Genomic DNA, 14,592 nt, shown 5'->3' on the forward strand with positions numbered 1-14,592 from the left:
AACAGAGCATCAGTCAATGGCCCAAGGGTACTTCCTTGCGAGGGAAAGGGTAAAATAACTGAGGTCAAGGCCTCAAACACTGCTCTAGTTTTAATCATGGTGTTGATTTACAGCATAACATGTCTTTTTTTTCTCCTTCCCAATTGTCAAAAACCATTTTGTTTTTCTTGACATGTCTAGAATGGCCCCAGTGTCTCTAGATAAACCATGTCTGTTCTTCACACTACTTGACGCTCAGCCCACGGGCACCTACATACGTTGTCACTGAGATGCAAATATATAGGCTCTATATGTAAATACACTTGCTTGCCTCATGTTACTGTATAAACATGTGGAAACAGTGAGGGGCAGAGAGAAGACTAGTGTCTCTTGAGTAAGGAAATACTTCAGTAAAATCCATATACTTGGAAGAAAATGAAACCATGGGGGTAAAAAAAATTCATTGGATCATTTCTTAGATTTGAGAGCTAAAAGGGAAAAAAAATAGACAAGAAAGAGCAGGGAGAGTACCCAAGTGTTCAGTCCTCACTGGACATATTGAAACAGTTGTTTCTTAAAAAGGTGTAAAGGTTTTGCTTTCATTTCACAATAAAACCAAATAATTTGTAAAACTTCTTTGTGCCTATGAAATGGAGTCTGTTTTTCCAGCCATGACACATTTTCTCTTTATACATTGACCGGCTAAATAAAAGCACCAAAGAAACACCCAGTTGGCTGGTTTGCTCTCTCATAGAAAACACACTGAACTTGCTTATAAAATAAAATTACCCAGCAGCATTGATGGGATCGTCTTGGGACCAATGCTGCACGATATGTTTCTGGTAGTGTCACGGGAATCTCTCCCAAGAAGAATTTGGTTCAAAATAATTTTCATATAGACAGCTCAAAAGCTTATGAAAATTTCTAGAGGAGCCACTTGTGAAACGTGTACATATAAAATTCAGTTAAAGTGCCAGAAAGCCTGTCCATCCTATGCTAAGCAGCAGCGTTGTGAAGAAGTGACGGTTAAGGACGTTCCACCCTTGGCACTCAGATCAGCAGCACGTGCCCACACGTGTTACCATCACACAGCAACATCCTCTACGCAATATCCACTCTCAGCCTCTGGCTTGGAGCCCTGGTCACAGAAACTGTCCCTCTCAATTTTCTGCTGCTCCCGACACTTTTACACCTCCGGTTTGCATTGTACCCCTCAGCTTCTCTCTCCTGCACCTTACACGTTTTCCCTTTCTGGCCACGAGTCTCCAGCATGAGCCCACCGATCCATGCAGCCACAGCCCACAGGCAGAGCAACAAGTGGAGTAACTCAGCAGCAAGGTCACCGTTCCCACGTTAGGGGTGAAATTCTGGCCCAAAGGAAGAGGCAAAAACTGTTCAATTTCTGCCAAGGTGATGTCCGGCCTCAAGCAAGGTCCAGACAGAGAGAGAGAGACTGTTCCCAGTGATCCCAGGAGCGCAAGTGAAACCCCAGCGCGATCCTGCCGGTTGTTCTCGGGCACAGCATCCATGGACACCCCCCAGTCTCTGAGGAAAAGTCCCTGAGATTGTTAAACAGGCCAGCCTGACTGCAGCATCCTTCCCACATCACAAATACCCAGCACACCGCACAACTGGGGATAGTAACAAGAAAAAGTAACGTGCTTTAAGGTACACACGGGTATTGCGCAGTTTAAATGAACTTTGGGAGAGTGTTCCTGTGAAATCTACTGAAGAGAATTAATCCCTTTGGGGCAGACTATTACTCTGAGTTCCGTATTTGTATCTGTTGTGGAAAAACACTAAATTAAAAAAAAACATGCAATAATTAGAAATAGTCCATTTCAGGTTTGTACAGCAACTACTTTATTATTTTCAAATGCAAATGTTTGCACTGTTTGCTATTTTACAACTTTACAAACTAGGTATAAAAGACCATAAATAAATGACATAAGTTATGTGTACCTAAAATTCATGGAGGGGGGAAAAATTACAAATTAAAACAAAATAGAAAAATCTATATATCTAACCCAGAGATCGTTCAAATGCACGAACCAAGAAATGCTGTTAGATTTTATCAGTATGAACTAAATTATATATGCCTCATACATTCTAATTTTAACCACAGTCCTTGCATATTCCAACATACTTGCAGTGATACAAAAAAATAAATGCACTCTCTTTTTATTTGTCTGATTAGTATTTCAGATTTTTTTTTTTTTCTGGCTATGAAAATGTCACATTAAAGAAAAATACTGCTTTTTAAGTCCTGTTTACCGGTTACTTACCAGCCTTTTGTATTTTATACATATATATTTTTAATACATAAGATCCATCACAAAATTAGTACAGCAAGAAACCCGGACAAACATCAACCAGTGGTGTGTGAGCAGGACAATTTCTTAACAGACAGAGGCTTTTCGTGAGAGACAGCCCTGGTGACGGCCTCTTCTGACTCAGATGCAGCGCCGAAGCGCCCGCAGCCCTCCCTTTCGCCCCCCCGGCCCCCTGCGGAGCAGCCCTGAGGCAGCTGGTGTGCTCCCTCCCACCCACCTGTCCCGGCAGCAGAACTGCAGGTGACAATGAGCTCAGGGGTCAGCGAGGAGGGGACAGAGGAGGAAGCAGGAGAGACTTCGAGACACCACACTTGGCTCTGGCCAAGGCTGTGCCCTTTGAACGCAGAGCATCCAGGCTCCCCTGTGCTGGCTGCAGTGAGCCTGTCCCCTGGGCTTGCTGTGGGGCACCGGGCACTGTGGCAGACACCGGCCCCTGCGGAGCAAGCGGGGAGCATCACCTGCCCCACTCCAAATACCCAGCGGCCGTAGCTTCCCTGGGCTCCAGCACACAGCTCCGCTCAAACCAGCTAACACGACATTAAGTGTGTTCTCCAAACACAGAGAGCTTCTCCAGGTAGCACCATAAGTCACGGTCCTGTTCCTCAGGTGACGGAGGACAGAGTGCCTTCTACTGCATGTCACCCGCTCCTCATCACCCGCACAGGAACAGGACATGCTTCACAACTCTCTTGCTAACTACTGTAACCTTTCAGGTCTTGTTGCATTTTTGTTCCTTAACTATGCTGGGAGCAAAGTGTTTTGATTATTACGTTACAGGTTTTCACAGCTTGCACACAGAGCAAGGTGCTTCTGTGAATGGAAGAATTGCATATATTTGTTCGCATTCAACAAGTCTTTAAAATCCTATTTTCACAGATAAAAAAGGCTACTTAAGAATTCAGTTCAGGGTTACCAGTGGATGGATATGCAAGGTATTGCCTCATCACCTTGTCATTGAGAAAGTGGTCCGTCTTGATCATAAACAGGGTATTAGTACGAATAAACGACACTTAGGAAAATCTTTAGCACCCTTATGGATCCCCTAATCCACAGTTCCAAAACTAACTCGAAATTGCCCCCATTTCAGGCTGCAGAACTACTCATTAAGGTTACTGTGGCAGCTAAAAAATACATTTATAGATACAGAAATTGAAACACTTTTTTTTGATGTGTGTGTTCTTTCTACCATTGCAGACACGAGCTGTTCGCTGCTCTCCTATGACAGGGGACTCCTGCGGTTCCAGAGATGTTTTCGGCACATTCACAGGCAGTTCTACACACGAGGTGACTCGCACGCAAACACACGCACACAAGCACACATACGCACCTTTCAGATGAGATATTAATCCATTATCCATTCAAGGAAAAAAAATATATTTATATCACTGCAATGGCACGTTTTGTGTAAAATGTCAGTTCAGCAATGTATACAGGCAGCTCACAGGAACTGGGTTCTTTGCTGCGGCACCTGGCCCGGCGTCCATGGGAAGATGTGTAGTGCTCCATCACCTGCATTCATCCGAGATGCAGCAGTGACAGCCAGGGGGATGAGGAGAGAAAATAACAAAATATATAAATAAAACCGAAGGTAAGAAGAGAAAGCAGGAGGCAAGGAAAACAAAAAAATCCAGAAGTCTGCTGGGCTTTGACACAGTACATTCCTCAAGTGACAACTGAGTGCTGAGTCTGAGTTAGTTATCTCTCAGTGAAGGAAAAAACAGGGTGGGTGGCAAGATAAAGTAAAAGTCACACTCTCTTCAGGGATTGATGACTGTTCAGTGTGTGTTTTCCAGAATCAGTGCTGGGGAAGATGCAGCCATGGATCCAGAAGGCTTCATGTCCAGTCTATGTTCCTCCATGGTCAATATGATCCATAGGACGGGCTATGAGGCCGTGAAAGCAAAATCTAATTTCCCTGCACAAAAAAAAATACAAACCAGAAATATATTAAATGTGCAACAAGCCAGCAAGCAGGCCTGCTCAAACACCTCCTCACGGGTCTCCCAGCAGAAGCGCTGCTGTGGGCAGCCGGCCCCTCCCTGGCCGCCGCAATGGCTGGTTCCCAGCAGAGGAGACCTGGACTCATCTCTGCCCTGGTGAAGAGGTGAGATGGCAGCAGGTCCACAGAATTCAACTTCTCCCAAGAGGGGAGAAGGATTTCCTGAAGGACAGAGGAGGAAGAGAGGCAATTCTCCTGCAAAAGGGCAGATGAACGGCCAAGCAGGAGGCTGTGGCGCATCGCCACGCTCTCACCGCCCGGCACGGCCATCTGGGCAAGCACAACCAGCCATCCCCAAAGGGAGAGAACCCGTTGCCTTCCTTGTCCCTCTTCTTTTCCCCGCACTACTTCCAAGTCTCGCTTCCATGAGATATCTTATAAACAGATATGTAATCTGTATGTATATATACTTATATATGCCACCTATTTTTTTTATTCTGTTCTCCTCTAGTTAAAATCACAATGAAGCCAATACCCCCACGTTTTATCACAAGGAATAAAAACATCAATGGCAGTTCTGAAAACCCAGCATCTGGGCTGCCTTCGCAGTTTTCATTCTACAGGGACAGAGTTTTTCACTTTGTGTGGAAAATATTGGACTGTTTTGAATCACTGCCACTAGACTACAAGACAGCAATTTTATGAACTGCCCAGAAAATTGTATGTATTTTGTTTTTACGTAAAAAACCAATCTCAACAGAATGTAATAGATTTAGAGCAAGAGGAAACTTAAAGTGTCTCTACACTTCAGAAGCAAAAGAATTTTGGTGCTGAAAGTACAAGTGTCAGGTGTTTACAATGAGAAACCACTTCTTATGTTGCCTGGCAAAATTATATTCAAACATGCTGGTTTAAGTAGTTTTTTAGAAGAAATCTTAAATTTCTTGAAATGGAAAAGCCTTTACAAGTAATAGTGCAGAACAGTTTTTACTAAGCTGTCATGACTTGACAGGATCCAAATTTAGCATGCCATATACTGAACAAGTTGTATTCTGAGAAACTTGGGGGTGAGGGAGAGTTAGTGGTTAAAATCAGCAAGTTATTGTTAAAAGTGACAAAAAGTGATGTGAGTGATGGTACGGTAAGTGTGACTTGTTCAACTGAGTGAGCTGGTTTGGATTTAGAATAAATGCAATTATTAAATCTGACATACACAATTTCTGAATTTGCTGTCAGGTGCAGAGTGGGACCAAAGTACTAGTGACCAAAGAGCCAGTCCTAGAACCATCAAAATATGTAGCTAAACTTTCTGACATTGTGCCTGGCACAGCTGAAATTAAATATCTATTCTAGAGAATGTGTCACGAAAATCCTCCTCCTACCAGGCACAGCAGAAAAGAGACTGGATCTGGCCCATTTGTAAGGTCATCTCATCACTTTGGTGCTCGAAAGGACTTAAAAATGAATCTAATTTACATAGTGTGTTCAAAACCAGCAATAAAAGCTTTAACATACATAACATTCAAGCCTGACTGTGTTCAGAGCTTTACTGGATAAAGCTTTACCTGATGTGACCCAATGAGGACAACCACACTCCTACAGCAGACACCTCCACCTAGCAACCCAGGAGATGCTTTCCCTCACTCAGCTTTCCACCTGAGGACTTGGAGTGCAGCATTTCAAGCAGGTCATGCTCCGTCTTGTTTGACGTACTTGGAGAGGAGCACTTTGACATTGGCCACGCAGCCTACACCTGGCACCCACACCCACAGCTGCCTCGATAATCCAGCCCATGGGGCTGGGCTCAAAAGCAAGTTTGGTTCCCACAGCTGATGAGACCGGATCGCTGTGTGTGATGTGTAACAGGGCTGCGTAACACAGAGCAATCGCCATGCCCGACACCCAAACTGTGCACAACCAGGGGCGCTGGATGCATAACCCCATTTCCTTCTGCTCCCCTTGCCATAAAACCACTGATGCAGCAACTGAGACTAATCTTTCTAAAACACAAATATCAGTTTTACTGTTGTTCCTGAGAGGACACTTTACAAGGTACTTTACAAAGTTATTCTTATGTTCTACGTGATCAATATGTGTGGCTTTTTCCACCCAAAAATATTAGAGCTTCCCTACTGCTCTCAGTGTGGAGTGGGGTCAAGTTCTTAGCAGTGAACTGAGCGAGCCTGAGACACACTCCTACACCTCATCCACACATCCTAACATGCAACAACTTGAGAGCAAGACCAGGTCTTGAAACAGTGCGATTGTCACTGTCATCAAATAGAACCAACAATGGGAATTAGCAATTTGTCTGGAAAACCAGCACATGTTCATACAAACCAGATGGGAACCCCAAATAATACATACCATAGCATCTTTCCCGCCACCCCGCCAGTGATGAAATCCTACCACAGTTTAAGAAATAAAGCACCACAAACATGTTGAACACTGTACCTCCACTGACCTTCTCTGTGTGACAAAGTGAATCACTTCTTGAAAGAGAACAGAAGTCTCAAAGCTCCACAGCCACGATTGTCACAGCTGACTACTGGCAAGGTGTTCCCAGAAGTGGTAGGCTTCAGCACGGCACAACAGCAGCCAATAATCTCCCCAGAAGTCCAGTTTTGCCCAGTAATCCACGAGGTGGGTCATTTCATGTCTCAAGCCCGTAAGTGGGTAGATCACTAATCAGCGGGCACTGATTAGCCAAATGATAATCTCACTGAGGTTTCTGCAAGGTATTAGTGATGCATCAAGTCTGCAAAAAATATCCTAGGGCAGATTCTTCATTCCAGTGAAAGATGCACAATGGTGGTCTCACCCACAAATAAACCACTATGGTTGTAATCCTATGGGTCACAGGGAGAAGGAAAGTAATTTTTTGTTTGTTTTTTTTTTTTTTTTAAGCACAGTATCTGGCAGCAAACATAGCATCAAAACTTCAATGTGACTTTATATTTATATAGATACATGTATTTTACATATCATTGATCAACAGAGGAGTATGTTCCAAGAAACAATTCGTTCCAGGTCTGGTTTAAAATGACGGCTTGTCATCTCTGGAGGCCCCCCTCCCAACATACACGCTCGGTTTCCACAATCTGTACATCAAGCAATGCTGCAGATCTTTTTTTCCAACGGGCGAGGAGACGAAGTAAAAAAAGTGCAATTCTTCAATTAAAGTGCATGGATGAGGTAAACTAATTTCAAGAGTTTTGAGTTTATTCAGTACTGGCTCAGACGGGAACCATCCTGCCGTGCATCTGTTGCATCTGGGTGCGCATTGCTTGAACGCTGCTCAAGATCTTGTTCTGGTGGGCAATGGCTGTGATCCCAATCCTTGCCAGGTCACTGTGGAAAGCAAGAGAAGAAGCAGGGTGCTGAGAACCATGGATCAGATGCTGGTGCAGAGAGAAATATAAAGAGTTAACCACAAGAAACATAGCAAAAGCGAGGCAGATGTACAGAAATGTTTAATTAAATAAGTAAAGGCATTGTGGAGGCATTTTAAAGTTATCCTCCATCCAAATGAAAGGCATTCCATTCCTTTAATGAGTGTAATGATATGCAGCACAAAGCAAAAGAGGCCGATTAAATCCAGATTTACCAGTTTCTTTGTTATATCGCTGAGTACTTACTCCTGGTTCATATGCACCACAGCCTCTAGGGTGGTATAGCCGGCAGCTGTGAAGTTATCCTTGTATCGCTCCATTTTAATGGCTTGGAGCCAGTCACTGACAGAAACCACTGCCGAGAACTCAGGGGAACTGGGATCCAGCAGGGCTGTGCTGGGCCTGGATGCCAAACAGTGAAAGGACAGAGAAATGGTGTCAGCTGGATCGTGAATGGCAAACCAGAGTTTGGTTTCTGCAGCAATTTTGCTCAGTGATCAGGGAAAGAAGGGGCAAGACGTGCCCAGCAAAACTGGTGGCTCTGCACAGCAATGTTGAGAAGTGCAAGAAACTTAACAAAATGCAAAGTAATAGGCTAATTTTTGCTAGGAATGATTTGACCTTAGGTTTCTACTTTTGCTTTGAGATCTAATCTGAACCACAATGCCGCTTACAATTGCTACCTCAGATGCAACCAAATTCACAGAAAACGCTTTTACTTCAAAAAACAAAGCGGATGGCAGTGCTGGACGGCATTCAGGCTGCCAGGGCTGCATCTCGCAGGCAGCGATGCCAGACCTTGCCAACCCCGCGTGTGTCGGGGTTCGGCTCAGCAGCTATAGAAACACCGCTCAAGTGTGCACAAAGGAACTGGGAGCTCACAACCTGCCAGACTGGTTTGGAGAGCAAAACCCAGGGCGGGTTCAGATAAATCCTGCTTCCAGCCAGGTTCGCAGGCAAGCTCAGTGCATTCAATCAAACTCAGGACAGCAGGGAGTTAATCCTCTCTTTAATCAATCCATTCCTGACCGGCGCGTGTGCCAGGAGTGGCGGGAATCACGTGAGCTTTGATCTCTGCTCGCACTGGGGAACGTGCTTCTCATTTCCCCTTGCACAGATTTGCGAATAATTATTTTTATGAAATTTGCTTCTCTTATTAATATCTCATTTATTATTTCATGTCCATTGTAAATCACGGCTCCATTAAACCATTATAAATTATTACTCTCTATCTAACCAAAACAATTATAATTTAGCAATTTATTTGAAAATACACATCATCAAAGATTAGGTGTGCAATAGCATAGTTATATCTTGCCTAGGGCACTGAGTACATGCCAGTAACACTTGGTACACAACTCTTTTACTGTACAAGCTAACACAAGACCAATGATGGCAACCTAATAATATACAATTATGCTTCACATATATAGTCATATAATATATTAATAAAGTTATATGCATAGTGGGAATTCATATTCCAAAGAGAATATAAATATCTATAAATAGCCATGAACACGAAATGATCTTGAATGGGCTATTAATTTTTGGTTTACATATACAAACACATATATGTGTATATATATTCATACACACATAAAATGACCTTGAACAGGCTATTAACTTTTGTGGAATCTATATATTTTCTAAGAGTACCAGTAAATTGGAAAGAAAGCAAAATGGAGGAATTCATACTGTCATTCTCAGATCAAACTGTCACAGCAGATCATATAGTGATTTTCACCATGTAAATTATTTAAACCTCAAGGGTGAATACATTTTTGCCAGGCTACCAATGCAATTAGGGCAATCTGAAAAATATGTGGTGATAGTAGCCTCACAGGGTTAATAACCCCTCTTCCGACAATCTAAGTTGGAAGCAAGAGTCACAAAAGCACCTACGAGTTTAAAAATTTGAATAGCTTTTTCCAGAATGTTGTTCTGTTGGAGGCTGAATCAGAATCTCTGTTACTCCCTCACTGATTTAAGAAACTTAGTTTTGTATTGTGCAATGGACATTTTTGTACCTTCCCTTCTACTAAAAAATATTTTACCATTATCTTCCTCTTGTTTCTTTTAAGCTTTTTTCCATATTTGCTGTAAGCAAATCTATCTGACAAAGCAAAGACATTTGAAAAAATTAGAACAAACCTGTTGCAAATTAGTAAAGCTCTTGTTACTTCAGCAGTGTTTCACCACCTTAAACAAACTGCTGATCTGTCCCAACAACATTACTTTATTTTTACCCTACAACTCTGGGAGGTTCCTTCCTACTGTGCTTCTTTTGCACGTACCAGGTATACCATGCTTAGCAAAAACAAAACAAAACACAAATGTAATGTGGGATTGGTGGAGACATGAAACTGGCTTTCCACAAAATTAAATTCAAATTCACATAAAAATTAATCCACACCTTCCCAATGCCCGCAAGGCGTTGGCTGTAACACCATAACGCTCATTTGCAAATCCTACACAAATCTAGGGTTTATAAAACTTGATGATGTGTAATACCTTTCCTGCAGAAAACCACATCACTCCTGTTAGCTCCACTGTATTAAGGCCACCCCTGCAAGCCCTTTCACCAGGGGGAGAGGGAATAGATGCTGCAAACTTCATCTTCAAACAGAGCTTGCCTGCATCCAAACTTTTTCAGGACATGTTTAGGATTGTGTTATAAAGCTGGTTGGTGCTGTGTGTACAGTAACACCTTTGCTCATTCAGTTTTCCTTCTCACACAGGCAGGAGCTGGGGATGCCCAGTGGGGCTCAGCAGCGTGCCAGCCTGCCCCCCGCCCTCTGGCATGCTGCAGTGTCTGTTCTGCAGTCTGGCTCTGCAGAGCTAGAGCTCAGTCTAATCCCAGCTCAGAGCTCTAAGTGACCTGCAGCTTTGCCTGTCATCCCCACTGTGCTCCCGTGTACATCATCATTACTGAAGCACAGCTGACCTGGAGCTCTCGCTGCCTGTCCTCTTCAGGCTGTTGGGGTTGCGGATGAGTTTGTCCAGCATGTTGACAATCTGTCCAAATTTAGGCCTGTCACTGCGTTCCTTCTGCCAGCAGTCTAACATCAGCTGATGGAGAGCAATGGGGCAGTCCATCGGGGGTGGCAGCCTATACCCTTCTTCAATGGCTTTAATAACCTATAAATGGCACAATTAGGAAGACATTAGAGAACATCAGACACTACTCATGTCTACCAGCTGAGTATCATTTATCCTAGGGCGATCCAAAGTATGGAAACAAATCCACAATTAAGTGAAACAACATGGAAAATTGCACTCAGACGCAGGCAGCTGGTGGTCTCAGAACTGTCATTTCTCCTCAGCAATTCAAAACTAAAAGGGTACAGCATCCAAACCAGACATCAGATAGACCAGGGCAAGGTATCACGAAAGAGCATATGGGATACAGGGATGACAAAACAGCCCAGGGTAGAATTAAGCGACTACCCCTGTTGGACAGAGGGTTGGAGAAGCACCAGGTCTACAGCAAATCTTTAATACTCGTGAATTTTGGGTGCAATATGTTGAAGATGAAATTTTCCCCATCGTTTTTAGGGTACAGCAGATTATCCTCTCTTCCCTCTCCTCCCGAGGTAGCTCATCTCTGTCACTAACACCTGTTCTCTCTCCACTGCATGCTCTGAATCAAGGAAAGCAGAGATGGGAACCCTTTTGTGCAGTTTTATCAAGAAAGTTATGTAAGTCCAACATAGTAGCTTAAGTGTGCATTTCATATTTAATAGAAAACAAAAAAACTCACAAGCTGAAGTAATTTCAGACCCTCTAAAAGGGGCTCCAGAGCTCAGTACTCTGATGGCTTCTTCACTCTCTCAGGAGAATGGAACATGACCAGGACTCATACGACAGGGACATGACCCAGAAGCCTTCAGATCTTAATTAATCAACATGACTTTGCTGGCAAGATTTACCATGAGACCAGGAGTGCACTGAGACTGAATTGCACTAAATTCCCTCATTCTGGTCTTATCCAGTTAGTGGCTAAAATCCACTGGGGGGACAGGGCAAGGGACAAGTTTGCACTAGTAGCAGCTATTCAGTGACCACAAACAAAGTGGCTCTCACTACTCCAGAAGGTACGAAAATCCTTTTGATTTCTCTTGATTAAACAGACACTGAGAATAATTTGAAGTACACTTCTGCTTCCTTGTGAAAAGCACTGCTCCCACCATTGTTAAGGAGAAAAAAATTGTATGTCTATGCCATGTACTAAAAAGAGGATGCAAAGACAGTAATACTGGCTTTCATCATCCTATTCAAGCCAGCTTTTCGGCCTGGTCTAGCACAGCACATTAGCAGCGTTTACCAGCCAAACGTGGTCGCGCTGTGTTTGTTACATTGAGCTCCACTGTGCTGTGGAGACAAGCCTGATAAAATCGAGACACATCTGGTGTTTTATTTTCTTGCTAAGTCTTGATGACTTCCTGTTAGCAACGGAAGGCAACATTGGGTGCCAGAAGAGACGTTTCACATCAGAAGGAAATTAAAATTATATCCCCCATTTAGATTAAATGCCATTCACATCTAGGCACTCTTTGAAAGTGTTCAGCTCTACATAAGAAAACAGATGACTTGTAAAACGACTTAACCACTCCCATGACCGTATATTCAGATTAGCATTTGCTTCTTCCTTTATATGTTTGTAAACCCCCTGGGAAAAGAATTATGCATAATCTATGCCTCATTTTCACTGGGATTTTATTTTTTTTCATTTAATAAAAATTCTATTAGCAAAAGCCCTTATTAGCATTATTATTAAACACTCTTCTGGAATACCAGCCATTGTGCCTGTTCCCTCTTGGAATATACTGAAGTAGTCCAGATGGTACGGTTAAACAGGACATGCATAATTTAAGAATGGTCATTTAGGAAAGCTGCTTTTTAACGTCCTCGGGGGGCAGCCATGCAATTGTGGCAAGGATGCTCTGACTGATAATCAGAATTGGATATCATATGTGTTGGTTTAGATATCCTACAAGAAATAAAATCATCTGGAAGAATTACAAGCATACTGGGGCTTGAAGAATTAACTACTAATAGGAAGCCCCATTAAATTCAATGTTTTTTTCTGAAAGACTTTCAATAAAGTTGAGATTTAATATTATGCCAACATTGAAATCTTCCCTCTCTTGACAGTATTACTATCTGACAGTTTAAGTATATTCATTTTCCCTTCCTCCATTCTTCTTTCCTAATTAAATCGCTTATAATAATTTCCTAAAATTAAACAAACAAACAAAAAAGAAGAAAAAAAAAAAAGGGGACAAAAGATACATGCAGAAGTTATAGACTCTACCTTGAGAATCCCCTATTCCCTGACCACAGATCAGGCTTGAAGCATTCAAGGAAGTCTTAGTTCCAGAGAGGTTCCCTGAGAAACCAGGAATCTACCACCCATTATATCCTTCTAAAAACGTGGAACAAATGTCTTATAACCATATAGCAATTGACACAGAAACACATCAGCAGACATCTAAGGACAAAGACGCAGTGGAAATGCAGAGAAAACGAAGAGGAGGAGACTCACATCTTGGTTGGACATATCCCAGTAAGGCCTTTCTCCGTAGGACATCACCTCCCACATGACGATGCCATAGCTCCACACATCACTAGCAGATGTAAATTTACGGTAGGCAATTGCTTCTGGTGCAGTCCACCTGATGGGGATCTTGCCACCCTATCACAAATAAAAGAAACCACAGGCTAGTGAGTCACTGACCCAGTAATGTGCGTGGCTGACACTGTCCTACACTGCCATTAAAAACACAAAATGGTTTTCTGTACGCAATTCCAGAATCCTTCTGAAAAAGGCAGCCACTTTCTCTTTTTCTTGCCATAAAACTGTCAGATCCAACCAGGAGGCAATGCTGCCCATCTGTTTTCTTTAGTCACAAGGAGGTGAACCAGTAAATTATTAAATGTATTTTTACCAGCCTTCTAAGAGATCTCTGCTTAAAGCTATGCTGAAGCATGAGAACAAGCCAGGGGTTTTACAAAGTATATATTAGAGATTTAGTTGACAAAACAAATAAGTACATGCTGTTAATTACTATTTCCTTGCCTGCCTGTCTGACCTGTTTGGCCTGTTTCAGAAAAATGGGATTATAAATGTTTTGCTCTTCAAAAAGGTAAAATAAAGAGAGGATAAACTGGGAAGATTTATGAACACTGTGGTGTTTCCCATGGGCAATATCCCAACTCCTACCAGAGATGTGAGAAGGCAAGCAAGCCTCTGGGCTCTCCCAGTCCCTGTGGAAGAGTTCAAAGCAGACCATGGTACAAGGCTGCGTTTGATACCTGTTGGAGAGAGCTGCCTCTTGTTACAATACTTCTTTTAAAACAAATAAAACCACTTGGGCCTCTGATTTGGGCCACTGAGGTCCTGCACTGTTTTATAAAGAACTCACTCCATCCTGTTTATATGATTTTTGCCTTAGCTGAGTGATCCCAGGCCAGAGATTTCTCCTTTTGTTTATGCTAATATGCAAGGTGTTTTTAATTGAGCTTTTGGTTTCCTGCAGTTCCATCTGGGGAATGACTTAAGCTGAACAAAGGTTTTAGGGTTTTTTCATTTGCTTTTATGCTTTTTTGATTAAGTTTATTTTGGTAGGTTATTTCTCAGCACTCTTCTAGACATTTTTTATCCATAACTGAATGCAGCATGTGCATACTTAATGGCTTATTGTTCTAATATCTCTCTCAAGTGTTTAATATGGACTTGTTCCAAAGCCAAGTGAAATCAAAAGGGATGTGTCTCCTGGCTTCTTTGGCCTTTGCATCAGGCCCTTTGAGAATCAGGTTGTACCACTGTGTGCCTTGTGTGTCTATAGAATGCTTTCACTTTAATGAGTTATACTACTAATGGGGAGCAGAACACATAATTTCCTTAAAAAAAAGGATGCTTTAAAAATTTCATTATATTTCATCTTGT

General features: G+C 42.5%; 1 protein-coding gene across 2 annotated transcripts in view; it reads right to left on the reverse strand.

Moving 5' to 3' along the window:
• Nucleotides 1–1,818: 1,818 nt before the first annotated feature.
• EPHA4 (EPH receptor A4) overlaps nucleotides 1,819–14,592 on the reverse strand; it is a 102,968-nt gene continuing 90,194 nt past the window's right edge. The window contains exons 14-18 of one of the 2 annotated variants that reach the window (XM_065844152.2): nucleotides 13,189–13,338; nucleotides 10,588–10,781; nucleotides 7,890–8,045; nucleotides 6,716–7,602; nucleotides 1,819–4,227 (exon numbers count right to left, since the gene is read on the reverse strand). In XM_065844152.2, the coding sequence (XP_065700224.1) occupies nucleotides 7,488–7,602; nucleotides 7,890–8,045; nucleotides 10,588–10,781; nucleotides 13,189–13,338 (615 nt within the window). In that variant the 3' untranslated portion in view covers nucleotides 1,819–4,227; nucleotides 6,716–7,487. The remainder of the gene's footprint in view (nucleotides 4,228–6,715; nucleotides 7,603–7,889; nucleotides 8,046–10,587; nucleotides 10,782–13,188; nucleotides 13,339–14,592) is intronic. The other variant, XM_071812446.1, reaches the window with a different exon arrangement.

This window comes from Patagioenas fasciata, chromosome 9, assembly GCF_037038585.1.
Source record: "Patagioenas fasciata isolate bPatFas1 chromosome 9, bPatFas1.hap1, whole genome shotgun sequence".
NCBI lineage: Eukaryota > Metazoa > Chordata > Aves > Columbiformes > Columbidae > Patagioenas > Patagioenas fasciata.